Source organism: Globicephala melas, chromosome 16 (genome assembly GCF_963455315.2).
Source record: "Globicephala melas chromosome 16, mGloMel1.2, whole genome shotgun sequence".
Lineage (NCBI taxonomy): Eukaryota > Metazoa > Chordata > Mammalia > Artiodactyla > Delphinidae > Globicephala > Globicephala melas.
Window position 1 is genome coordinate 69,557,339 of NC_083329.1, and position 26,890 is coordinate 69,584,228.

Sequence of the window (26,890 nt, forward strand, 5' to 3'; positions counted from 1 at the left end):
GTAATACCCCAAGCTACTCTGCAAGCTTTAACTGCTTCACCAGACACTGATGTGAAGACCTCCTTAGCTCATCAGCAAAACTTGATTCAGTTCTGCCTCTTCCACTGCAGGTGACCCAGACTCTCAAATGTTTGGAAGGAGAAATTGGATATATGACTGTTAAAGAAGGGTCCTCATTGCCAACCAATCAAAATGCCAGTATACTGTTCTTTAGGAAATCAAATCCATTCAATACATTTATGATCTCTAAACCTAGGGGTGCAGAGACACAATACACATTTCTAGCAGAGGCAGAAGAGGCCAAGAGAACAGAATATAGCCATTAGTTGAATGCTGTAAAGGCTTAAAATAGAACTTGTGCTCTTTTTTTTTTTTAATTCAATTTGAGGGTTGTGAAGGACTAAAATGAAATAATCCGTAATCCTCAATTCGAACCAGAAGGTTTGGAATAGTTTATAACCACAAACAAAAACAAGCCAATTAAGATGGCCTCTTTTTATAACCAGAAGGAATTCCAGAGAGATGTCTTTATCCAATCACAAGTTAACAGCACAAGAAATATATCTACACATTTTAAACTTGCAAGTTTTTACTATTACTGAGTATTTACATCTTCCAGACTTCCTGACCCATCTTCTAAGGTCACACATTTTTTCTCAAGAATCAGAAAATCTCACCTAATAGTTAGTATCTCTGGTAAGGTTCGTATTAAGTACAAAGAAATGACTGAAAGATGCTACCAATGAAGGTAGGTTATTAGATCTTTTTTTTTTTTCCCCAAAACATCACCCCAAATACATAAAAAGATACATAAGAGACTGCTGGGAATGGAAGGCACGAAGAATTTATAAATCTCTTTCTTCCCAGTGATACCATGGAGGTTGAAGTAATTATGCACAAAATTCTCAGCAATTCAGAATGTGAAGAATGCCACGGTGACCCCATTCAACTCATTTCATCTCCCTGTGCCTCAGTTTCATCTGCAGCAGGGCAAGGATCTTTTTCTGCATAAAGGCCAATTTGCGAAAAATAAAGTTAGGGGGCTACACTTTTCCTTATTCAAAATGAAAATGGCTTATTGAGTCCCAATTTAGATTGCCACTTTACCAAACAGAAAAATATTCGTTGGAAACTTTGTGCTACTTCTGAGCCAAGGAATGTTAATATTCTGGCGTGTTTATTTAGTACTAGCATGAAGACAACATTCTAATCTTTGATACTTGACTTAGATGGAGGCTTCTGAAGCCAGGAGTTGTGAGGTCTAGTAATCACTGTTACCATTAGCTTTGAATTAACATAATCTGGGCAGCTTAAAAAAAAAAAAAAGGATTCTCAAATTCTCAGGCCAGGCCCCACCCCAGAGTTAACATCTCAGAGACTTAGAAAACTACTTACACTTTGAAGTTCCCCATTGAAAATTGGAGCCCCAGTTCTTGAGTAGCCTCTGGGAAGCCTTTAGAATCTTCTTCACTGATCTGGAAGATTCTAAGATCTCTTTTGAGCTCTAAATGCCAAGTCTACACTTGCTTCCGACATCAGATAATCTCACAGATAAGTATCCTCTAGTAAGGCTGCGATGACAAGGTTAAGTCCTCAGACTGTGGATATCATTCATACATCTCCTGGAGTGACTTCAAAACTGAATCCTCACCGAGCATCGCATAGTTTTATTAGTCAAAATATACTAGAGAAAAATGTCTTCTGTACTTCACAGGTTCAAAAGCTTAAAGGTAGAAACAGGAGTGGCAAACTTAAGTGCCTGCAGGGCCAACAGGTAGTATGAGGCATTTTTTAAAAAGGAGGGAAGGAAGGAGGGAAAGAAGGAAAGAAAGAAGGCAGGAAAAATCCCACCAGTTGGCTTCATTCAGTTCATGGCCCCAAATAGATTTTACAGTGAGATAGCCACGTAGATTCACTGCTTGAGACAAGATGAAAAAATATGGCGTATTGTGAAGAGTGGCAGGGACCCACCAAAGGATGAAGAAGTTGAAGGGTGAGTGGAGAGGGAAGGAGGAAAAGGGCCACCCCACAGGTCACCTGTCCTCTTTGTGGCTTGGCTGAAGAGACGTGAAACACATAACCAGATGGAAAGCAGATGCCCGTCTGGTCTTGCCACGTTCACCCATCCCAGTCACTCTCTCCTCCACTCCATCCAGCACAACACAGTGCAGGAAGAGTAAGTGGCAAAACATAACACTCAACTTGTTATCGATCTTCATAGCCCCCAGCCCCATCCCTCACTGCCTAGCATCCAAGGGCCTTCTTCCCTCGGGTCCATCCTTCTCTCTGGATTCCCCTTCACGGTCACTTATCCCCACCACCTAGTGACTCTACTTTAAGTTACAAACTCTCTATACCCAACTTTATTCCACCTACATAGTTTGTTTCCCCATCTGATTTTCTCTTCCAAGAAGGCCATGATCTTTCACGTCTAAATTCCATCCATTCTCCAAAATTCTGCTCAACTGGCATCAGAGCCACAAGTCTTTCTTCCCCATCTCTAAACGAGGAAGTACTTTACCTGAACCGGGCGCTGATCTTTTTTTCCACCTTGCTTTATAATTACTGCCTTTCCTGGATGGTAAGCAACTGGAACCCCTGGCCTAGATATTTTTATGTCTCCCAGAGTGTCTAACACAATACCTTATGCACATAAGACACTCAGTAAATATGTGGTCAGGTGATCTGCTGATTGTGTGATCCATTCATTCATTCATTCATTCATTCAACAGAAGAATAATAATCACTGTTTGTTCAAAGAGTATTGCAAATGCCTTGAGGCTCATCAGAAGTTTCTTTTGTATTTTCTACACCACTTTGCTATTGCATGTTAAAAAAAAAAAAAAATCCTTGTGCAAATACAGAAGATACAAAAGCAGGAAAAACTGATTCTGTGAAATTTACTGGCACTCTCCCTATCAGTGAATAACAAAAAATTCCTGGGTTTAAAAAGACATTCATAATGTTGTGCAATATCATGTAACTGCCTGCAGTCACGGTCCATAAGAATGTGTATTCCTACTCTGAACTTTAAAGGTTAGGCTTAAAAGTCTAGGCTATGGGGTTGACTCCTAAATTTATGAGACTAACACTGAATAAGTTATCAGCTTTTTCACATGCACAAAAGCTATAATTAGCTCAAGATTTTGCAAAACTATGAGCCACAGTGGGAAGGAGTCAAACTCCCTGTCCTATCAACAGATCCAACCAAGTGAAAAATTACATTATTTATTTTTCAATAGGGCACTTGGTAAAACAAGTATTTTAAGCAAATTCATGTCTATGAAATGCACCTTTAAATGTAGTTCATATGAGTATTCGATTTCCTTATAAAAATCTATGTATGCCCATATATTAAATAAGCATTTTACATGTATATAGACTCACATCAAAGAATTTTTAGTCAGAATTCACAGCAGGTATCTCTACATTAATACCAGATTACATGAGTCACATAACACTTGCTGTCTTTTCCCATCCCAAGCCCCTGACATCACACCCTTACATTAGTTTGTGGAACAATATGCTACATCTGGCAAGAAACACTCATTATTTTGGGTTAAAATGAATTTCATTTTCTTGACTCTGTGTCTCTCACTGTCATTTTACTACGATACAGGGATATACCCCAGGTTACTCTGTGAGGAAAGAAAAAAAACAATTTCTTCTTCAATTGTAGAAGAACCTGCACAACTCAATCTGATCATTGTGTGGAGGAGAAAATCTTTCCAGTGACGACATCTTCCTGTGTCACTTGATTTTATTACAGATGTCATCTCTGCGTGCTGCATTAGTGCAGCTCTCTCTTCTTCTTTCAAGATTTTAATCTGAGTCTGTTGCTCTAACATTTTATCAGTTCAAAATACATGCTGTAAACCTCCCTGGCCATCAGATTTTCCTGTGAGCTAAAAATAACCCGTTCCTGTCAGTTAGAATTAGCTGATAAAGAGTGTCAGAGCCTGTTCTGAATAAGTTTGATAACTTCCTGTTTATGTGGCACTGACCCTTGTCTAATAAAGCTTCTTTGCCCTAGAATGAGAGGAGATTCTGCTGCATTCTATTCCTTAATGGCCAATACTGATTACTTTTGAAAGCCTTTAATACATTTCCCATATTAGACATGAACAGATGTCAGGTATGTTGCCAAGGGAAATTTCTTTTATGCAATCTTGGCTTGTTGTACAATAATAGCCCTTTCTCAACATGGGAAAAAATTACAGACCCAACTGATTTCCCTGACAGGGGAGAGTTACATATGTTTTCCACTTGTAGTTTTTACGACAAGTTTACAATTTTGCCAAACCTGGAACTAATTGGGACTGTTTCCAAAAGCGGCCCAATAAACCCCCAAAAGTGTAGAGCCATTTGAAAAGGTAAGTCAGCGATGGTTTGCTTTTTGCATTTTCTCCATTTTGGTCACAGCAGGGTGCGGGTGGGGGGTTAGATTGCAAAACTATTTCATTTAAGTCGCTTAAACACTTACTGTTTCATATCCTCCCAGTTTTTGAGCAGCTTGAAACATAGTCCAAAGGTTAACTGTTAGAGGGACAATAAGTATTTAGATAAGCATTGCATTAACATATTTCCAAGAAATGTCAATTAAAACATTTTGCTTTGTTTTTTCAATGAGAAAGAGAAAAAAAAAAAAAGAAATACTAACAGTAACCCAGAGAGCTAAGTTCTTAGGAAACAATTTGCCAAAGGGTGTTCAACAACAGGATATATTAGTACCACTTAAAATATTTCTTAAAAAAGAAACAGTCACAAATACGGAAACAGTTCTACTTTTAGGATAAAGGACAAACACAATTTTTAGTCCTATTGCCGTCAGCAGACCAAGGGAAGCTAAGTTACAGCCTCCTTGGGAAAAGAGGGGGATTTCAAAATGGGGGCTGTTCTTGTAGGACCCTTAGAAAGAAGCCATTGACTAAAGGGTAATATCTAATGCCTCCTTCAGATAAGAACTCTCCATAATCAATAAATAACAGCCACTTTAATATATGATTAGCTTCTTAATAGAATGTCTGATGGCAGCACTATATTAAAAGCTCATAGCATATTTCACTAGCACATGGTACCTTGCACTGAGCAGGGAAATAGATATTTCACCCTTGAGGCTGCAGTGATACAACAGATCAAAGGAAAGGAAGATACTGGTTCACAGAGCAACTGAGTCATTTGTCCACTCAGTCCCCTAACTTGCCTGTGTGATGTTGCACATATGTATTTTTAAAAACAATTTTCTCTTCTCAGGACATGCATGTGTTTATGCTATTACACATCTACGCCAAATTGCTAGCAACCCTGTTCATTTGTACTAACTACCATGGAATGGGACTGCTACGGATTTGATTCTTTCACAAGAGGGGAAAATTGAACTTCAAGTAATTCCTTGGTAAAGGAAATGAAGAATAAAATTAAAATTTAAAAAAAAAAAAAAAGCCTCTTTGACACAACACGTTCGAAAAGCCTCATTGAACCCTGCACTATTTCAAAGCTATCAGGAGCCCTGCCTCAGCCTTGATTTAATCTGAACCAATGCATAATGCAACAAAGCTGTTCATAGTACATTAATTTTACTTCTATTTCAAGCAACCAGTTTTCAGACAAACATTGTAATCATTCGTAGTTATATAAGTTTATAATAGCTGCAAGTGTTCTCTTGCAATCAGTGCCAGTTGCCATTAGGTATGTAAATTGTTATGTAAAACATACAGGTTTGACATTCTTCATCAAAATGACACATGGTTTTAATCTAGGAAGATACATTTGGAGAAAATACTATTTCAAGCCAGGGGCTCATCGCTTTGTGTGCCACGAAGTCCAGACAGAGGCAGTATATATATTCAGTTGTGAAATCAGGACAGGGTCTGGGTTTCTTCTCTTTTTATAAGGAATTCTGCTCAGCTAAGAGTTCCCTGTTCTACTTTAAAATATATGATGACGCTTACATGTACATGTCAAAGTAATTCAAAATTGGGCCCTCGGTTCCAATTTGTGTATTTCTTGTTTCCTCTGAAGTCATCAGGTTTTTGTTATCTCCTAACAAATTTGAGGCTTAGGAAATATGTTTTCTCTTTGTGGTTGTTTTGTCCATCTTTTAATGTCCTCCTTTTAAAAGCTGTCTCTTCAGGCAACATCTGTGCCTGATAAAGCTACGTCATATTATTATCTCAGAAGAAAGGCGTTACAGACACTCAAGACTGACAAAACAGAAAATGAGGAACTTTCAACATGTCTATTTCCAGTCATAATCAGTGGATTCGAGCCTATAAATATCTCACTGCAACTGCCCCAGAAGGGAACAATATCGCGGAAGGAGGCGGGGGAAAAATTCCTGGCCTGGATGATTTGTCGATTTAGTACAAACAGAGAACATCATCTCCAGAATAGGATTTCAACATAATCCTGAGTCAAAATTTTTTCCCCCCAATTCAATGAATCTGAGCGGTTTTGATATTTCAGAAATGAAAACAAGTATACTTACTCTGTTTAAAACCTAAATACGGTATTCGTTCTATTGGCGTCTTCCTTTCTTTCATGTATTTATAAAGTGCCACCAGGAAGGCCTGCTCATCTGCCCTGCACTCTTCACCAATTCCAACCTTTGGTTTTTCTTCATTGGAGACTTTTTTACAGTTGTTATGGTTATTCTTCGGCTTGGTCAAGGCTGACCTGGCCTCACATTTCACCTGGAAAAGGGAAAAAAATATGCCACATCAAGTCAAGCACCGCTCTGGAACACTTACAAAGACACAGCTAGGACAGGAACCAGTAAACTACCCTTGCCCTGAAATAGCTCTTAGAGGCACCGCTGGATAGGAATCGTCTTAGACCAGGAGATGGTAAATTTCTGTGAAGGGCCGGATAGTAACTATGGTAGGCTTTTGGGCACTATTGTCTTGGTCACAGCTACTCAACCCTAGCACCGAGAGCCATCCCAGACAAAATGTAAATGAATGGATGAGATTGTGTTCCAATAAAATTTTATTTATAGAAACAGGTGGCCAGCGGGCCATGGTTTGCCAAACTGTGCCAGCCTCTTTTAGACTCCTTACAAGTATGTTGATATGAAACCAGAAACAGTGTTTGCATCTACTAGGACCATTCTCCTGTCTCTTTATACACTTTATTTTCCTAAGGGGCACCATCTGTTACTATCATTCAAGGAACGTTCTTAATAACAGTCCCATGTTTCGCATTTTGTATCAAAATGAAAGGCAAGTGTATTTCTTCATAGTAAACTTATCTTGTTGCCACTCTTCCCAGCAAACTGGAAAAACAGGTCAATGCTGGCAGATGTTGGCATCAGGAATACCAGCAAGGTCTCTGCTATCTGTCACCTGAGGGTGATGCCCAGATACACCCTCAGTAGGAAACAAAACACCCCACTCTTTAAGGAGGGTGTCTCGCTTTTCAGTCAGCTCTGAGAATCTCATAGATGTTAAGTTGCCACAAAAGAAAAAGTAGAGGTCAGCTAAAAACCCAAGAAGAGTAAGTGAAAAGCTCCATAATTAATAAATAAATGACAGTACATGGGCCAGACATTCTTCCCTCCATGCTCCAGGCAAGTACGGAGCCCGCCACACGGAGCGGCCAACCTCATGTTCCCTCCTCGCTGCCACGTTCTACAAGAGGCCTTTGATGGTTGTTAAATGTAACGGCTGAGCTGCTGAGCTATTTTAATTGTCAAAGGGGGAAGTACAAAGGGTCAAGCTGCGAGTTCAAGTGAGCCCATGGGGAATGTGTACATTCCAATATTCGTTACATCTCCCGATCTAACGTCTGAGAGAAGAGGATGACTGCCCAGGAAATGTCACGAATTAAAATGTCCCACACATTCAACAAGGTTTTCCATTTCAGATTTCTGACCCCTCTTATTCTTTCCCTTCAGAGTCTCCTTCCCAAGCGCTAAGAACATAAAAGGCCTCACTTATTTACCAAAGGGGAACCTCTCCTCTAAGAACATAAAAGGCTACATTTATCTATTAAAGGGAAACAAACGTCTCCTCTGCAAGGGTCTTCTTTATTGTTTATTCTCTCAAATGGACACACTAGTTTAATATCTTTAGAGTCCTGGAAAAAAAATAAAACTTCCTGCACAACTCAATCAACTGGGCCTCTAGATAAGATTTTAATTTTTAAAGATCGGTGGAAGTGGGATGAAAACATTTTTCCATATAGGATTTCTTCTTACAGTATTTTCAAACTTTAGTACTTTGTAACATTATATTAAGGCAAGCATCCTGGGAAACTTTATATTGTCATCATTTTTCACTGTCAAATTTCAGATTGTTGAGTCTAAAGTTCTGATGAAATCGATCATTTAACGGCTCTTTAAAATCATAAAATCACTCCAGTTCTAATCTGTCTTGCTCTCTGGCCTTTTTTGAGCGCTTACTATGTAGCCAGGCTCTATTCTAAGCCCTGTGTGGGCCCTATCTCATTTCATGCTCACAACCCTAATGGGGCAGGTTATTACTCTATGAGGGAGGAGGAAACTGAGGTACAGAGAGGATGGGTAACACATCCAAGATCACAAGATCATGTCCAGGTTAGTAAGTGGCGAGTCTGGAATTTGAACTCAGGTAGTCTCACTCAATGGCTTGTGGTTTTTTAAACACTGTATTTTACTGACACTCATAAAAATATTAAATTGATAGTCAAAACATACTTCCAATTAAAGACCATATCTTATCACTAGGCATTACAAAACCTACAGCTTAGAAATGTGATTTATCAAATGAGAAGTTGAAGATAAAACTCGGTGGTTTCCAAAGTGTAAAAGGGCTCCATTCCTTCCATTGTGTGTTGAGCAGAGGGAAGGAAACCAGTATCAATGGAGCAGCGCGCCCTGGGCTTCACACAGCCTACCTAATGTTCACAAGAATCATAAAAGGGAGGTTTTGAGCCCCATTTTACAGTCAAGGAAACTGAAGCTCAGCGGTATGTATTTTAGTATGTGGCTAGTGTCCGGTAGAGCTCTGAGTTGAGAACTCAGGTCTCCCACACTCCAAACCCATCTTTTAAAACCAGGAGTAGGTGTCAGTTTTGCGTATAAAATAGGCTGAGGTCTTAAATCTGCAGTGATAACGGGCCACTTATTTATATTGTTAGGTCAGAAGCGCCACTGTTAAGGGAGTGTGAGGTTTGCCCCTCAGTGTCTAGGGAGCTGCCTCACCCATGCAGAAACACCCAGAAACAGAAGGAAAGCACAGAGGGCATGCACAACCCCGACCCAAAGTCATTCAGACCCCATGATCACAGGGGAGGCTCCAGGTGATGCTGGGCTGCCACCTACTGAGCTGCATCCTGAAAGTCAGGGGGCTTCTCTTGGGGGCCAGGGGCTTCGTAAGACATTAACAGTGGTTTCTGTCCTCAGACTAGCTCCTACGTTTCTTCACTTAACATAAATGAGCCCTTTAGGGTATTATTCTGTTTCTGGATAGGACCAGGCCAAGTTCCTTTCTACATTTTTTTCACACTTACCGGAAACATTCTCAGCGTTTTAAGCTACTGAAATATGACACGGGAGCTAGTCTTCATGCTGACCTTGAGAAAGCCCAGCCTTTTGATGGTAACAGTTAATTACTAGATCTGTTCCCCCCCACTCCGCTCCCCGCCCCCACCAGACCTGAACACCTTACACTTGTTGAGTTCACTAAGAGCTTTGGGGTTTCCAAAGTGATTGAGGAAGTGCTGATTAAAGAATCCACATTTAACATTTTCAGTGAGCCACCACCTGTTTGATATTAACCACATCCTTTCACTGGATTGAGCTGTAACTAATTCCGCCTTCAACTGGGGCAGCAAGATGTGCTGAGCCAGCAGGAAAGGGACTAGAGTCTAATTTCGATTTGGTCACTAACTTCCTAGGAAACCCTCATTTTCTCCCTCAGGAAAGCAAGAAGGATAATCCCTGGGGTGAATTCTGCGAACCAAATGGGATGAAAAATATTGAAAATAATGGAAGTATCACATTTGTGAAGTATCAAAAGTATGCTTGTGATTTAAAGGGAAGAACCTATTGCAGTTTCCCTTTTTAATGTTCCTTTAAGAATACAAGAATATAAGCCACCTGTTAATGTACTTCTGGCCTCTGGAAAGTGCTTACAGGATGTGAAAAGTCATTTGCCTTTTATCAATGGAGGCCTTTCATTAGAGAGCCAGGCTGAGAAGACTTCTCTTGTATAGGTCGGCATTATGAATGGGCTTTTGCCCCAGACCTGGATTTGTGTTGGACACATTCATGACATCTTCAGAGAACTGGTAGCCTCTTCTCCATGAGACTTTTGCTATTGTTGGAAAGCCATGAAATTCTCTGTCCCTTGGAAAACAGAGTCTTGCAAAGTTAGTTTTCATGTTCTCACTGAAAGAGGGCAACCTTTGGATAGCAACAGGCAAATTACTTGACTTGCGTTTCCAGTCATGCACACAACAAAGTGAGTGGGTTCTTACTCTAAGAGCTCTGCTGCATGGAGCTGCAGGAAGCTGGTACTGATCCACAGTTAGAAATGGTCTGTTTGAGGCACTTTTGAAAAAAAAACAAACAGTCACACAAGTCTTGGTCATAAAGCCAAACTATCACCTGAAATGTTGCTTCCGGTTCAGCAAATGATCAGATGGTCACAGACTTGTAACCTCTACGGTAGCGTTTCATGAGAAAAGACCACTTTAAGTCACACACGTCTTTTTAACGCTGTCCCGGCCCCAGATGTGGCCTGTCCATTCAGCAGGGGTTTTACATCCATTTGTTGGGGCCAACAGATAAGCCCGCCATACTTCATACCTACCAGTCTCTCTCTTCTAGGTGAAGCGGTCTTTCCAGACCCACTGGAAGCAGACAAAGCAGGACTGTAATCCAAGACTCCGAGAGGAGCAGGGCGTTTAAACCAGTCCCCGGGAGCTGACTGCGGCATGACATTCATCAAGTCACCATTGAAACGAATGACGGAAGGATGACCCTCCTTCTGGTAAAGATGCTAAGTGGCAGTGCTGGTGCAAATCAAGTGGAGAAGGTCACTCAGAAAACCCAGGCTTCACTACTGTCCCTTCTGAGAAGGGTAAGTCAGTGAACAGCAAATACAGACTGCAGTTCTCTTCAGTTTTGTGGGTCCGAGTAGGAGTCCTGAGCTGCCTTCCACGGAGGGTGATATTCGAGGTGCTGTTCTTTCAGATCAATTGTATGAGTTCCTGTAAAACTCCCAGAGGCACTCTTTGGTGGTGGCTCCAAATGACATGAGAAGGAGCTTCCTCCTGCTGGGCTCAGGTGCAGAACATGCTGGGATAAACACGTGATGTCACCTTAGAGGTATGGGGCAGGGCGCCAACACAAGACCTTGTCAGGACAAGCTCTGCTGAATGCCACGATCCTAAAACCCTCTCACTGCATTCTGCAGTATCTTGCAAGCCATGTCACAGGGAACAAACTGTTCCCGCTGACATCCTTCAAGACCACAGAAGTCGAAGCCCTAGATAGGTAGTTGTAGGGCCAAGATGTCCGAATTACTAGAAAATTCATTTTTGGTATCCACACAGACTCACTTGGCAGAAGGTTAAAGGAACAGAACAAAAATAACTTTAGGGAAAAACAGATTTGTTTTTAGCCAGAAAACACACATTTCTACTGGGTGGTCTCTTTTTAACCCCTTGCAATCTTGGAAGCATGAAGAAATTTTAACCCATAAGTCCTCAGAACTTCCTGATGAAATAATCCTTGAAGATAAGCTATAGAATGTGAATGTCTGGGATTTGCTTCTTTTCACTGGGAGAAGAGGAGGCCATGGCAGAAAAATAGTAGATGGTCAACAGAGAACTGAATTCATGTTTTCCTACTTTAGGATCTTCCAAATTCACTAATAATGCTCCCATTTTCGTAAGCTAAGTCCTTGGTTCTGGAAACGTGGTATCAGTTGAAATCCGGGCTTCAATTCAGGTCCTAAAGGGGCTACTGCTGTCTTTGGCACAGAAACAACACCTAAACGCAAACACCCCGTAAACGGAATCATGGAAACACGATCCAAGCCACAAAAGTAAAAAAAAAAAGATAAGCCTAAAAATATGAAGTGACACTTCACCCTTCATGGTGCTAAATACTTCAGGCATGCACTTTCCAGATTCCAAAGACTGCTTAGGCCCCAGGGCCTGAAAAAGAGCCTAGAGTTTGGACTTTCATTCTGCATCAAGAGCGATCTTTAAAAACATGTAAATCTATATATGAGTATATGTATCCACGTAAGTACTGGGCTACGTGTCTTTAATTCTAAGGTAAATTAGAGGTGACTTTGAAAAAAAAGTAACTTGAAAAAAGATTAATTATAGCCATTTCTAATTTCATCCTCTGTTAACCGCTGAAACATATTTAGACGAATACATTCAGAAAGAGGACGGTTCAGCTTGTCTATTTTTGATACAAGCAGAGTAAACTATGTCATTGTGTCACCTACTATGAAATCTCAGCCTCAATGACGTGGGCGCTTAATCATCTGTCCTTTACCCAACAGGCCAAACAGGGAGGTGGGAAGTCTTTCTGCTGACTAATCAAAATGCCTGCACCGCCCCTCCCCCACCCCCACCCCCACCCCCACCCCCGAGGGAGGGGTGGGGAGGGGAGGGGAGGGGAGGTGGCGGGAACAGGAACAGCAGAGAGCTGTGAATAGCAAAGTCAGACTCTGAATTGAAAACTGCCACCAAGACACAGGAGCAGAGAGAGAAAGAGAAGAGGGGAAAACAAAAAGATGCAGCAAAACGAATACCATGGAGCCGAATGACTGTACCTTGGCAACGGATTTGCCATCGGAATTGTTGGAATCTTTACCACCACTGAATGAATCTCTTCTCTGTGGGCATGGTTTCTTTTTGCGTGGTCTGCCTTTAAGATTTGGCGCTGAAAACAAATGGAGAACAGATGAGATACATTTTCATTTGCGTGGGTTTCCTTATGAAAAACCAAGGATGTTAAAACTCCAGTGGCGCCCTCTAATTGTTCAGAGAAACATACACATCTGTGGTAGCCAAGCCTCCTTTCAGGCGTCTCTCTCTGAAAGGCTGCCTCTTGGTAGACTGTACACTTCTGTCCATGTTCCCCAAAGCTCATCTATTGCACTTGAACGTGTCTAATTAATATAAATAAAACGAAGCCCTCAGCTTTAAAGGGTTAGGATAAGGAAAACGCACTTCCCCACTGTTATCAAAGAAACGTGTTGGGCTGAAAGACAGCCCTGAGCCTGGCTCATTCTTTGTTTTTTGTTTTGCATCTTGTTTTCAGAAACCCAAATGATATGCCAGCCCATTACGGTATCATAGTAATGTAACGTTTGAAAACATCTCTCTTCAAAAGTGGAGACATGAGTGTTTTCTCAAAGTATGATACAAATAAGTAAGGAGAGAGCTGTAAAAAAAAAAAGAGGCATTCAAAATAACAATCTGAAAAATATTATCCCATGTATTTACTATTAATATCGCAACCAGCATGCTTCAAATCTCAACAGATCTGGCAGATACATTTAAGTCAGCATGTTCTCTTTTCCTTTTCAATATATTTTGTTTATGAAGATCTTGAGGGTTACTTAAAATAACTTCCAAAGATCACACTGGAGTTAGCCTGATTCCGTGGAGATTATACTTTTTAAAAGCCACGGACAAGACACAAATCAAAGTTATATTTCATCTTGGATGCTGAGTTTGAATCCCTTTAAGATCCATACAGAAAGAAGGAGGAAAAAAAAAAAAAAAAGGCTGCTGTTTATTGAGTGCTACGACTCTCCGGCATCAGCTTTCACATTTAACTTCATCAGTCACCGGAGTCAAGCAAAAATAAAACAAACCAACTAACCGACTAGCCCTTGAAGAATTCCAAACTAACAAATTATACCCCAAGCAATTTCTTTAGGACCTTTCAAGGTACCCACACTTCTTTATTGCTTTAAGGTATGATTATGACCATGGAAAATCTGAACAACTCAAACCCTCTTAACTGTTGTTAATCTTACTCATGTCACGCCACTAACCAGTGCTTTTAGGGCACTGTACACTGGACTCCTCTTAACAAACACAATTAATCCCACTGATTTGATTTTCTACTGTGGATAACAGTCTTGCTGTTGACAAAGCACAAGAAAGCAGAGCTGCCTTTACTTTCAGGCAAAAGTTTAAAAAGTGGCTTTGGGGCTCAGACTCCCCCCCTTCCCAAATCCGTTCTCCTCTCATTTCCCCAAAACGTTTGTCTTAAAGTCCATCTCAGAAAGCCAGCCTGGAATCATCAAAGGCAAACAAACTCACAAACAAAAAAATCAAGCAAAGAGAAAGCGGCGATTACCCATTCCAGTCGACAAACATCTGCCTGATGGTGTCTGTGCCGTGAAAGCTACAGCATGTGACTGCTTCCCGGCCCTGTGTCCCTGAAGTCTCGACCTGACTTGGTGTGGATGTCAGCTTCCCTCCGAATGTGAGCTGCGAGGCTCAGCGCTCTGCTTACAACTCCCCTCCCCCGGCAGCTCCATTACTCATGTAAACACACAGCAGTGACTAGCACGGGGGTGTGTGGGATGAGCTCCGAGGACTTGGCTTGAGCTGCCAGACTGGCAGGCAGGGCTTGCCTCTCTCTGAGACTACCACACGGGGTTGGTGATTTCATCCGGCCTGTTTTGTGGATCCTGGCCTCCCGTTCCCCTGTCAGAGCCCGATGCCACCTTCCTTCCAGGCTCGGCCGGGAGCCAGGGCGGGGACCATTTTGGTTTGAGGACGCAGTGTAGCACAGAAGTGTTTCCACAACTGACCCAAGGGCTAAGACTTTAATGACCGCGAGGGAAGGATGTACTTTCAAGTCCCTTATCATAATAATAGCAGAACAGAAAGCTGACAGAAACCCACAGAACTTGGGGTAGGTCTGAGGCATTTCGTTAAAAGGAAGAAAACAATCTTGCCTCTGTTCTAAGACTTGTTACTGTGATCGTTCCTTCCTAACATGTTGGCAAAAAGCATTTAAACCTAAAAGGCATTTATTTCCAGAAAAGCTTTCAAATCCCAAAGGCCTTTTAGATAGAGAGAACTTGCACTGAACAGGCTGTTTTGAATAAAGGCAAAGGTTCCGGGAACTGACAATAAGTCATCCCCAAATCGGGTCTATTTTCTCCATTCTCTGAGCTGCTTTCAGAACCCAGAGAGGCACATGCCCTTCCCCAGCAAATTCTGAGAATTGCAAATTTAGAACAGACTAACACCTAATAGTCTGGTCGCACAAACTTAAACTCTAAGTGGAATCTGATCAAGAGAAAAAGGCTTTTGTCCCTAAGAAAGGCAAGTACGCTGATGTTTCAGGCATGGTTAGGTAAATCTCACCAGTCACCAAAGCCTCAAACTCAAATACCTCTTTTAGCCTCCCCTCTGAACTTCTTTTCTGACCTTCTCTGATGGAAAGTATCACTGTATTATTTGTACTTTAGCTGTGTCTCATAGCTTATTATTATACGAAATTGGAGAGTCCTTAAGGGCAGGACCATGTTAGATTCATTTTTCTCTGCCCCAGTATCCATCCAGGGGCAGCACTGCCTAATATACTGTTGAATAATCAAGTGACTAGTGGAAATACAGGTGCCCACATAGGCCTCCTTGGTGTCAAGAGCTGGGCCCGCCGACCTGACCACATGTATGCCCGTCACACTGGGCACCTGAAAAACGGCACTCACCTTTCCTGCTTACCTGTGAGCTCTGGGAGCACACACCAGTGACTTGAGTTTGCTGTGGGAAATGAGACAGGAAACCTACAGCCTTTGGTTCCTGCTTAGGGTAATTGTATCTGGCATCTCAGTGGGACCACGATTGTCCCACATGCAATGAACAAATGCCCTGAAGAGCAGACGTTCAAAGTCCTGGGGGAATGGAGCGTGCAGGACTCCGTGTGGGGTGGGAGCCCCCGTAATACAATTGGAGATTTTTTGGATCCGCAAGACCCCAGGTGAATCTTTGGGACCGAAAGGCTGGCTTTTGGGGAGGGCAAATATTCTTGTCCCCAGATTACATTTTTTTTTCCTACAGGGTCAAGAAGACAAATCACTTGCTAGGCGGGTGAATGAAAACAAATGCTTTATGGTGTGGTGGGGTCAGGGGGGCGTGGCCCTGGCCTTTAACTCTTCCCCACCTCCTCCTAGCTGCCCCGGACCCACCTAAACCCGCCCTCTTCTTGCCAGCTAAGGGCCGCACACTTCCTGAGAGAACCCAAATCCTAAAACTCCAGACGCACACCAGCTCCCGTGCTTTAGATGAGAGCAGTCTCTACCAACAAAGCCATTCTTGGAAGCCAGCAATACATTTACTGATAGCATACCTGGTGCTGGTGAGTTCTACTTCAAAAAAAAGACATGTAGTGTATTTTAGTGTGAAGCAGGAAACGCACAGTTACTTTGATATGTGTGTATATCCACTGGCCAACCCTGGCCCGGCTCAGAGAGTTCAGTCAAAGCCCTCTGCACGAATGTTTTCAATATTATTCACACATAATAATAATAGCTGATGCTTACGGCGCACTTTTTCTTGCCAGGCAGCACTCTGCATACAGTAACTCATTTAAAACTCAAAACAAGCCAACAGGAAGGCACAAGTATTATCCCCATTTTACAGACCAGGTAACTGAGATAGAGTGAAATTACTTTTGTCTTAGGTCATACCACTGGTTACTGGTAGCAGAAGGCTTCCAGCCCAGGCAGCCGGACATTGTCCAGAGCCCCTGCTTTAAGGAACTTCTCTCTAACAGAGGACATACACACTGTGTCTCATAATGAGGGATCTATATTATTAACTTGGGCTGGCAGTCTCCGGGGAGCTTTCCCCAAATGAAAAAACTCTCAAATAACACACAGCACGAGGGCGCTGCAGCCCATCTCAGGCATCACACGGTATCCTACAGCCCTGAGGGCGAGCAGGGGTCCCCATCAGTTAAGTCACAGGGTTCCAATAAAACTTAGAGCACCAAGTACATTACCCCCTTGCAGTGAGCCACTCACTAACTCTTCTGCCTAATCGGTGAAAGATCTCTGTGGTTTTTTAAAACAAATCTTCCCTCTCTGACTGCCCATCTGTTCCTCTTACTCAGCGCCATGAAATTAACAAGTATTCACCATTGTGACGTCACAGCTATTTCTATAGGTGTTAATCCCAGGAGAATCGGCACCCACCAGTGCCCCAGGCTACTTTGACATCTGACCCATGTGTTTTGTTTTGTTTTGTTCCTTTTCTTAAAAACTCCTTCAACTATTACTGAATCACAGTCTTTTTTTTTTTTAAAACAGTACAGCAAAACATGCTTTGTGTTTTGTTTTGTTTTTCTTAAAGAGTCTAGAAGCTCAGAGTTGCAGGCGTTCATGTACGTATTTACTTCACTGTGGGTTCTGACAAGTTATGTGTCAGGGCAGCACAGGTGTGGGAAACTTTCATCTTGCAATAATAATAAAAACAAAGGAAATGTAACCAGTTACTGGCAAAGTAAATTGCTTTTGGCTTAAATGTTCCTGTTTTTTTTCCTACTGTGTTCTTCCTGTCATGACCGTCTCTTTTTTTTTTTATAACATTTATGCTCTTGGAAATGCCATGAAGATAAACTGCTATAAAAGCTGGATTGACTCATCAGTTAACAACTCTTTCTTCTCGTTTTGCAGAGAGGATTTTGTTGCCAGCACAGCAACATGTTCTCTCGAGAAATTCTTTGTGAGCTTCCACTCAGAGATAGGACTTGCTTGTTGGTAGGGACTGGAATTAGGGGAATGGAAAACCAGGCATCATTTTCCTAAGAGTTTGACCCCCAGGGTCAATGTCTAGAGGAAGCTGGCAGAGCGTTAACTCATTTGATTTGCAAGTGTGTGTGTGTGTGTGTGTGTGTGTGTGTGTGCGCGTAACACTAAACACAAGTCAGAAAACTAAACGACCCCCATTGAAGGATTGTGGACTGGCAAGCATTGTTCTATGCATGGCGTGCATTACTGATAATACTTTGCATTTTCTTCAATGCCTTTCCTCTGAGCATCTCAATTCTTTGGTACATTGTCTTTACAGACAATAATCTTAAAATACTCTGGCAAGTTTCAGCATGGAGCGTTGCTCCTGCTGGGGGGAAAAAAAAAACCTATCCTAATTTAGTTATCATTTATTGTGTTCTATTTTCAATGTTTCCCTTTTGACTCCTTAGAAACTTCCTCTTGCACTACAACAAAAATAGGATGAGTGTTTTTAAAGTTATTAACGTATGAGTAAAAGATTTAGAAACCGAGAATGGCAGAAGAAGGCTTGATCAAAGCCACTCCTGAAATTTATGGGTGTAATAAAAGAAAGGCATTTCACAGATAATCTCTTACAGAATTTCAGTTTTCAAATACTTGGAAAAAAAGAAAAGAAAAACAGAAGCTCTCAGCTCTCATGCTGGCTTTAACTTAAAGCCAACATTTTTACTTTTAAATTCATAAATGATTCCCTGAAATTTTATTTCAAATCCACGGTTACATTCCATATACTCCTCGCTCCACACCTCACAGAGCAAGGCCAGAAAACTGCAGCCGCTGGTACTCAGCATCCGATAATTGGTTGAATCTTTCCATGAATTCACAAAGAATCAATTATATATAGATTTAAGAACATGCAAGTTTACTTTTATTCTGTTCGCCTATAAATAATTTCCCACACCCAGCAGAAATGTTTGAGAAGCAACTGCGCTGTCTGAGAGAAGAACACACCGGGCCATTAACAAGCACAATTCCATCCTGAGGGGCTTGCTAACTTAAATGATGACTTTAAAGCAAACAGGCACAGTTTAAAAAAAGCTGCAAGAGTGTTATCATTTTCTGTCATTGTTCTGACAGTTTCCTATTTAAGAGTAATTTTTTCCCTCAAATAAAGGCATTAAAAAGATGAGTCCAGACTTGCAAGCTGAGACCAGAGCCAGCCTCAAATGCCCTCACTCTCAAATGCCACCAAGACGAGGCAGCCCTGCACAGGGACCAAGGGGTGTGCCCCAGGGGAGTGGTCACACTCACTACTCTGGATGTCACGGCTGCTTTGAGTTTCCAAGGTTGCTTTAGCCCAAGCCATACCTTGATGTTGCTTCAACCACCGTGCCTATTAACTACAATTTAGCATTTCCAATGAACTATGCTCTCACTGAATCCAGGTCCTCTCCTACCACCTGTAGAAGGGTGCGCGGTAGTGTTATTAGAAAGAGTGTGGGGAAAAAAAAATGAAGCAGGCTTTCTATGAGGTCAAGCCACTTAGGGTCTTTGTCACTGAGATCCCCAAGTCACTAATGAGAGTGGAATGTATCACTGCATTTGTCATACCTGGACTGGTCGGGCAACGTAAGTCCAAAACAGCCGTGGACTTCATTGACTGCTCAGCAAACCATGTAAGTAAACACTTTTGTAATGCCTTCCAAATATGTCCTGTCTTACTCACTCCTTGTTTCGTACTTGCGAATGCTCCAGCAGTTGTTAATGCCTCTGATCAAAGTCTTAGTAATTTCATAGGCATGTGATTTGCATAGCTATTTCCTGATCCGCCTTCTCTCTGCCCTGGAGGTCTTCATTTCTCAGAAACACTTAACAACACAGATTATTTTACTTCTCCCCTTCCCCCAGCCTATAAATGGAACTTGACTTGCTAGCTCATCTGTATTGCTAATTGGTTTGAAAGCATGTGACTCCATGCATTCTTGCCATTAATACACAATCAAACCTCTCTTTTAGTCAGTTTTTACCAGCAGTGATGGGCAGATCTCTATCTTTATTTCCCCTCTGTGTCTTGAGGAGGGAGACAAATTTAAATGGCCAAATGTTATCTTATATCATTTCAAAATGATGTAGGGAATTCCAAAGGCATTCAGAAATGTTCTAGAAGTCCATGATAGGCCTGTCTAAAAGGGCGCTGGCAAAGAAGAAAGGGATTGTGGTTGCTTTTCACTACCACTTGCGGAGTAAGAGGGGAATCGGGGAGCTAAATTGAGGTCTAGAGTGAGGAGAGATTCTGGGTTTTCAGAGGATTGACTCTTTAAGGAGAGAATTCTGGAAGAGGGGAAGGAGACTGAAGCCAATGCCAGGCCTTTCAAATTTGGGTCTGTTCTGATTACTCCCAGCATCCTCCAACCATCATCACAGTATCCTTTCAACCATCTCAGATGAAAGATCCCCTTCAGGACCCTGGTGGCTCACAGCTGCTCTGCAAATGCTTATTCGTCTTTGGGGTAATGAAGTCTATAGGCCATGGCCTCAGGAACCTGCGGAAAGACTTTGGCCTTAGAATTCCAAATATTTTGTGAAGAGACATCAGGGCAGCGTGGATGCCTGAGGGCTTAGCTTGGATCTTAAGGTACAGGAGGCAGCACCGTGTAGGTGCTCAAGGCTGCGCACAAAGGGTCAATTTCCTCCCCAGCTGCAAAGTCTTGTGGAGAAGTCACAAACTCAGCCAAAGCAAAAAATGGATTCTAAAATGCTATCGGGGCTCAAACTTCACTTTCACATGTACCTGGCAACTCATTTCTCCTGCTGTTCTTCTCCCCAGATGCCAGGTACCCACCAGCCATTTCCAAGCCCCAGGAGCCTCAATTAATGAAGATCCTGCTGGATGTTGAGGAAAAAAAAAAACCCGCATCAAAACTCCTACAATTAGAACAAGTGTGTCGTCTCAATGCTCACTATGTACTCTTTCTTAAGATTTTGAAATAACTCATGTTTCCATTTTTTGAAAACTATTCAGTATACACAGATTTCGTTTTTCTTAGTATGATTATCTACAATACCAATAGAACATCAACTTAAGATACTTGTCCTTTTTTTTCTTAGGCTATTTAAGGATCCACTCTGGAAATGATTTTTTAAGGACATTTTGATTTCTGTAATTTATGAAGTTTATAAAGATAGGACTTGGGCTTCCCTGGTGGCGCAGTGTCCGCCTGCCAATGCAGGGGATGGACGCGGGTTCGAGCCCTGGTCTGGGAAGATCCCACATGCCGCGGAGCAACTAAGCCCGTGCGCCACAACTACTGAGCCTGCGCTCTAGAGCCCGCGAGCCACAGCTCCTGAGCCCGCTTGCCTAGAGCCCATGCTCCACAACAAAGAGTAGCCCCTGCTCGCCGCAACTAGAGGAAGCCCCCCGCACAGCAACGAAGACTCAACACAGCCAAAAACAAACAAACAAACAAAAAGATAGGACCTCTTAAACATAGAGAATTAATTTTTGTCTCTTTTTTTGTTATAATCAATAAACCTGTTTATTCTAGTCCATGATTGATATGTTCTATGGTGTTACTATTGTACGTGACAGCACAGAAGTGCAAGCCACATTTTTGTATTGAATAACCTTGCGAAGATCAGTAACTATCAGAGCAGTTCTTAAACTCGTGTATAAATAGAACATTCTTGTTCAGCCATTTCTCCAGGTTTGGAAATGAGATAGTCCATTTTCAACATTGAGGATAATTGATTGCTGCATCTCTAAAGAAAATGTTGGAAGTAAGTAAAAGAGACTTTTGTGTGTGTGTGTATATGTGGATTAACATGGAGATATTTAACTTACTACAGACTTGGACTAATACATTATGAGACTTTTCACTTTTTCAAACACATACGGAAAAGTAAAAAGTAAAAGATCATCAAGTAATAGGCTCCCCATTTCTTTTTAAAAAGATCCCAAAAGGAATTTGTACTTAAAGGGGATTTTTCACTCTCTTCATGTTTTTCTACCTTTCAGAAAGAATAATTTAAGAAGTAGGATAATCCCAGGGAATTCCCTGGAGGACCACTGGTTAGGATGCAGTGCTTTCACTGCTGAGGGCGCAGGTTCAACCCCTGGTCAGGGAACTAAGATCCCACAAGCCACGAGGTGCAGCCAAAAAAAAAAAAAAAAAAAAAGAAGAAGAAGAAGAAGAAGTAGCAGCATAGTCTCTTACTTAGAAGTAAAAAGGTGACGGTTCCTGTTTGTCTGAGACTTTGAGACATTCTTCTTTGCTCAGGTAAATCCGTTTCTCCTCTATGAGCTGCGAGCCACAATACTGGAAGACGACTTTCAAAGCACTACTGTGGTACCAAGGAACTTACAGGTGGCAGAGAAGAGTGTGTGCTGCAGCAGGGCAGAGTGAAGAAGGTCAGCTCGATATAACCCCAGCAGGGTAAGCTAGGGAGCTCAGCTCCCGGGAGTGTGTCACACTGTGGGGAAACAGCGGACAGATATTGACAGGAATCTCATGATGAAGACACAGAACACACAGAAGATGTTAGAATTTATTCCCACTCATTTCAGTGAAAGCCAAAACATTTATAGGACTGCTTAGAGTTGCTCTGTCCAATATGGCAACCACTAGCCACATGGGGCTCTCGTGCACCTAAAAGATGTCTAGTCCAGGGACTTCCCTGGCAGTCCAGTGGTTGAGAATCTGCCTTCCAATGAAGGGGACGCGTGTTTGATCTCTGGCCGGGGAACTAAGATCCCACATGCCATGCCAGTGCACACCGCAACTACTGAGCCCGCGACACCACTAGAGAGCCCCCGGGGCTCCACAAAGAAGATCCCGCGTGCTGCAACTAAGACCGGACGCAGCCAAATAAATAAATATTAAAAGAAAGAAAGATGTCTAGTCCAAATTGAGATGTGCCATAAGTGTAAAGCACACACTGGATTTCTAAGACAATACAAAAAATATCAAATAGCTCATTAATAACATGTTATATTGATTACATACTGAAATATTTTGGACATACTGCATTAAATTAAATGTTATTAAAATTAATTCCACTGTTTCTTTTTACCTTTTAAAATGTGGTTATTGGAAAATTTTAAGTTACACGTGGCTTGCAGTATCTCTCTCTTGGGTGACGCTGGTTTAGTCAACAGTTCAATGTTACGATTATAGATATAGGTCCTTAGAAATGTGTGTTAAAGTGCAGACAGAACAAGGCTAACATCTGAAGCTAAAATAGCAAAAATCATGAGTCAAACTTTCAGTACAATTTAGAGTTTTATTCACTGTTTTGCAGGGTAGTCATGCATAGATGTTAGTATCTGAAAATTCTGCCAAAGTTGAGGTGTCTCCTTTGTAACATTCAAATCTGGTAATCATTGATTCAAAGTAACCACATGGCCCCGATGAAGATGTTATTTCATTAACTTCCTTAACTAAGATGTCAAGGCAAATTTTAAGACTTGACAACAGACTTGGGGAGTTGGGTGGGGGGGTAGGGAAGAAAGTGAGAAAAAGAGCTGTCTCATTTTTTATTTTACTTGTTATTTTCTCCTGCTACCAGCATGGGCTGGGCGTAAGGTAAGTCATTTGCGAACTGAATAAGAGAAAATCGATTCTGAGCGATTTTGGCTCACTGGAAAAGTAGAAGCTTCTACACCACAAACTGTTGAATACGTTCATGGTCTGCGTGTGTTTTTCTTTTTGGAGTTTTCATCTGCAAGTAAGTAGAGAGGTTTGATACAGCCGGGCCCAAAGGCAAGGGCACAGTCTTCACAGCTTTGCCAAGGTGCCTGAAGTCCTACGGTTTAATATGACATAAAGGGAGGCTGTTCATTGAAGACAGGAGCTCCAGTAAGCCCAGAAAAGCTGACAGAACGAAAAGGTTTGAACTCTAGGGGGCAGGAGAGGAGATATATCCTTTTCCCAATCTTAGCACCAAAAAGGCCAGGGGGCATCACTCTGAGAAGATGGCTGCTCATCGCTCAGTTGGCCCCATGTCTCAACTTCCCAAATAACTTGTCACTGTCGCTGAACCAAAGCCTGTCCCCCTCCACCTCCTCACCTTTTGATTCCTGCGGCAGCAGCAACACAGAAACATACCTAGACGTTAAGGGTTCTCCAAATATAACATGCCAATCAAAGGGCTACACACCTGCCTGGATTCTTTTATGGAACCCCCTTTTGAGGGTTCTCATAAAAATAAAAGAACAGCAATGGGGGCTTCCCTGGTGGCGCAGTGGTTGAGAGTCCGCCTGCCGACTCAGGGGACACGGGTTCGTGCCCCGGTCCGGCAGGATCCCACATGCCGCGGAGCGGCTGGGCCCGTGAGCCATGGCCGCTGAGCCTGCGCATCCAGAGCCTGTGCTCCGCAACAGGAGAGGCCACGACAGTGAGAGGTCTGCGTACCACAAAAAAACAAAACAAAACAAAAAATAAATAAAAGAACAGCAATGGTAGCAGTAGAAATAAGCTTAGAAAATATTTTCTTAGAAGGCAAGAGTTGCTATAGCGTTTAAGGCAGTTACATGCAGCGAGATTAAGACCAAAACGCCCGCAATGTCAACAGAAACGTGCAATGACTATTATTCATTCTACTGTATAATACTTATAACAATAATTTTTATGAAATTATTTGGCAGGTTCCACCTCCATCCAGAGAAGCAGTCTGCACACCTCTGCTATTCTTCTGATATCTAACTACAGCAGTATTTGTCTTTGTCCTCCAAACTCTTTTATAGCACATGGCATGCATATTTCAGCATCCAACATTATTAACTCATGACCAACTGTCACTTGATGGTTATCTAACACGTGGGGTCTCCACAAAAGGGATCCTTATTTGGGCAAAAGCTCTTGTCTGCACCAGTCTGTCTATATTTTCCCTCAGAAGAACTTTATTTGGATTATTATTCGCTGTTAGTGGAAACTCGGAGGCTGCATGTGTGGCAATTGGAAGGCGGGGAAATAAATCCTTAGCAAGTTAAAACACTTAGCTGATATTAAAACCAGTTCTGGCTTTGTTAGCTGAAAGGAAACTCTCGGTTGCCCTCTTGTGGTCAATCTGTGTGATGTGGTGGGAAGACCATTAAAAACCCAGAAACTAACAAGAGAGTTTAATCAAATACAGGTAAGAACATTCAGCCTCGACAGAAACAGTCACAAATCACAACCTTATGTTGTTTTATATGTTTTAGAATTTACATTGAGCAGCCCTCCTATGTGGAGAGGGATGGGGGAGGGCGGAGGGCTAGTAATATGGAAATTAGAACTCTATCTTTCTGGAATACAATGACTTCCCTGTATTTACAACCATAACTGTTATATATGTGGCAAACTGATTTTTAGGGGATTTAGAACCTTAAAAAAATCATGCCTACATTTTCAAAGTTTCTTCATAACCAAAAATAGACTGATGTTCCAACTGGTTTGGAATTATAAGAACCAAGGAAAGAAGTCTGAATAATTCCCTAATATGGAAGAAAACCACTTTTTTTTTCTTTTTAAATAAGGAACAGTTTATTTGTTTCTGACAATAGGCAACATATGGAAACGTGGAATTTATAGAAGTTTAAGTACAGAACTTAGCCTTATCGCCTAAAAATAAAATTTTATAAAAATCTGAACTCCAAATCTAATAATTGGTTACCCAATTTGGTATTTAATTTTAAAAAACAGCATTTAAATAAAAATTCTGCTGTAGGCCTTTCAACAATTTCCTGCCTAACAGGCCCATCCCCAAAAAGCAAACAAACCTGGTATTAAAACAGACTGAGGAGCTTAAGAAAAAAAGCTGGGGGCAAAGTACATGAGAACATAAACTATTTTTCATCTTATTACCAGTAAATGTACCATTTTCCTCTTTTATGTGTCTCCTCTTTAGATAAAAGCCGCTCCTCCAACCAGCATTAACAAAAATGCTCTGTATTTTTAATATGAGGTTGGGGGCAGATTAATCTTAACTTGGCTTTTCCACTCACACGTGGAAGTTCAGTGTTGCAACAACAGTTGTTTGGTTTTGTCTTTGAATTTGCAAAGTTCTTAAAGTAATTTTACTACAAAATTAAACAGCTGTGAGTTCTTTAGCAAACATGATGATTCTTGTTCTTTTTTGTACTATTGTGCAAGCTGAAATACCCTTTCTTTCATGTCTTTTTATTCCAAAATGAATTCCCTAGTTAGCCTTGTTTAGCTTTAAAAAATATAATGAAGAAAGGGGGCGGTGTTTGCTGACCTCTGAAATTCATCAGCATTTAAGCACAGCTTACACAAGGTGCACACTCAAAAGGGCTTTTGTTTAAGTCCCATTATGGAATGAAAAATGATACTCTGCCCCAATTTAATGCCAATCCCTGTGTACAACAAAGCCATTTGCAAATATTTCTGTGGCGCAAGGGATCTTATGCCTATTTTGCAGATGAGAAAACTGATGCAGATGAGAAAACTGAAACATCAAAAAAATGGTGAGGGAGTGAAAAACGAAGACGTTCACAGAGACTGCAGCCCAGGACTCTAACCACGTGAGGGCTCTGACTCTTTGGAAGCAACAGAAGGGCAATTTTCAAACATTCTTTTGACATTATTAACCACAGCCCCAGGGCTCCGGGAAGTGGAGGCGGGGCCTGGAAAGGACACGGAGCTGCTAGGTGACAGCCTCTGGCGACACTAATGAAGTGGATTATTTGATCCATGCCACCATATATTCTAGGAATAGTCAGAGGCTTAGCAATTCCCTTTGTACCTTAAAAACTTAAAATCTAGATTTGAGTGCCAGCATAGACGGCCTCCTAAAATATGGAGCCAGAGAATCATGACAAGACGTGAAGTGCAGAAAGTGGTTTGTGGCTTTTCTACTGTACTTGGAACCAAACATCGCTGCTAGGAGCTGTGATGACGGTAGGATTCTTCACTTGAGTAATGTAAAGAATGATGAAATTCCAGAGAGTAAGGAGAACCTCAGACACCATCTAGCCCAAACCCTTATTCTACACATCAGGAACAGGAGGCCCAGAGAGTCTGCCAATTGCCCAGAGTCACACTGGTGTCTGCTGGCTGCACGAGATCAGCAGCAGGGCCTTGGCAGCAGACGGCTTTGCAATGGGCCCCGAGTACCTCCTCTTGGGTCTCTGCAGGGCAAGCTCCGTCATCCCAAGACCACGTAACTAAAACACACTTTCCAAG

General features: G+C 41.8%; 1 protein-coding gene across 7 annotated transcripts in view; it reads right to left on the minus strand.

Moving 5' to 3' along the window:
* Positions 1-26,890, minus strand: part of ARID5B (AT-rich interaction domain 5B) — a 188,937-nt gene that overhangs the window by 31,532 nt on the left and 130,515 nt on the right. For 5 of the 7 annotated variants that reach the window (XM_030848203.3, XM_030848202.3, XM_060286173.1 and 2 more), the window contains 3 exons: positions 12,777-12,886; positions 6,488-6,692; positions 4,484-4,536 (listed from right to left, as the gene is read on the minus strand). In XM_030848203.3, coding sequence (XP_030704063.1) covers positions 4,484-4,536; positions 6,488-6,692; positions 12,777-12,886 — 368 coding nt within the window. Of the gene's footprint in view, positions 1-4,483; positions 4,537-6,487; positions 6,693-12,776; positions 12,887-14,317; positions 14,495-26,890 lie in introns of those variants that run through there. The other 2 variants (XM_030848205.2, XM_060286172.2) reach the window with 2 other exon arrangements.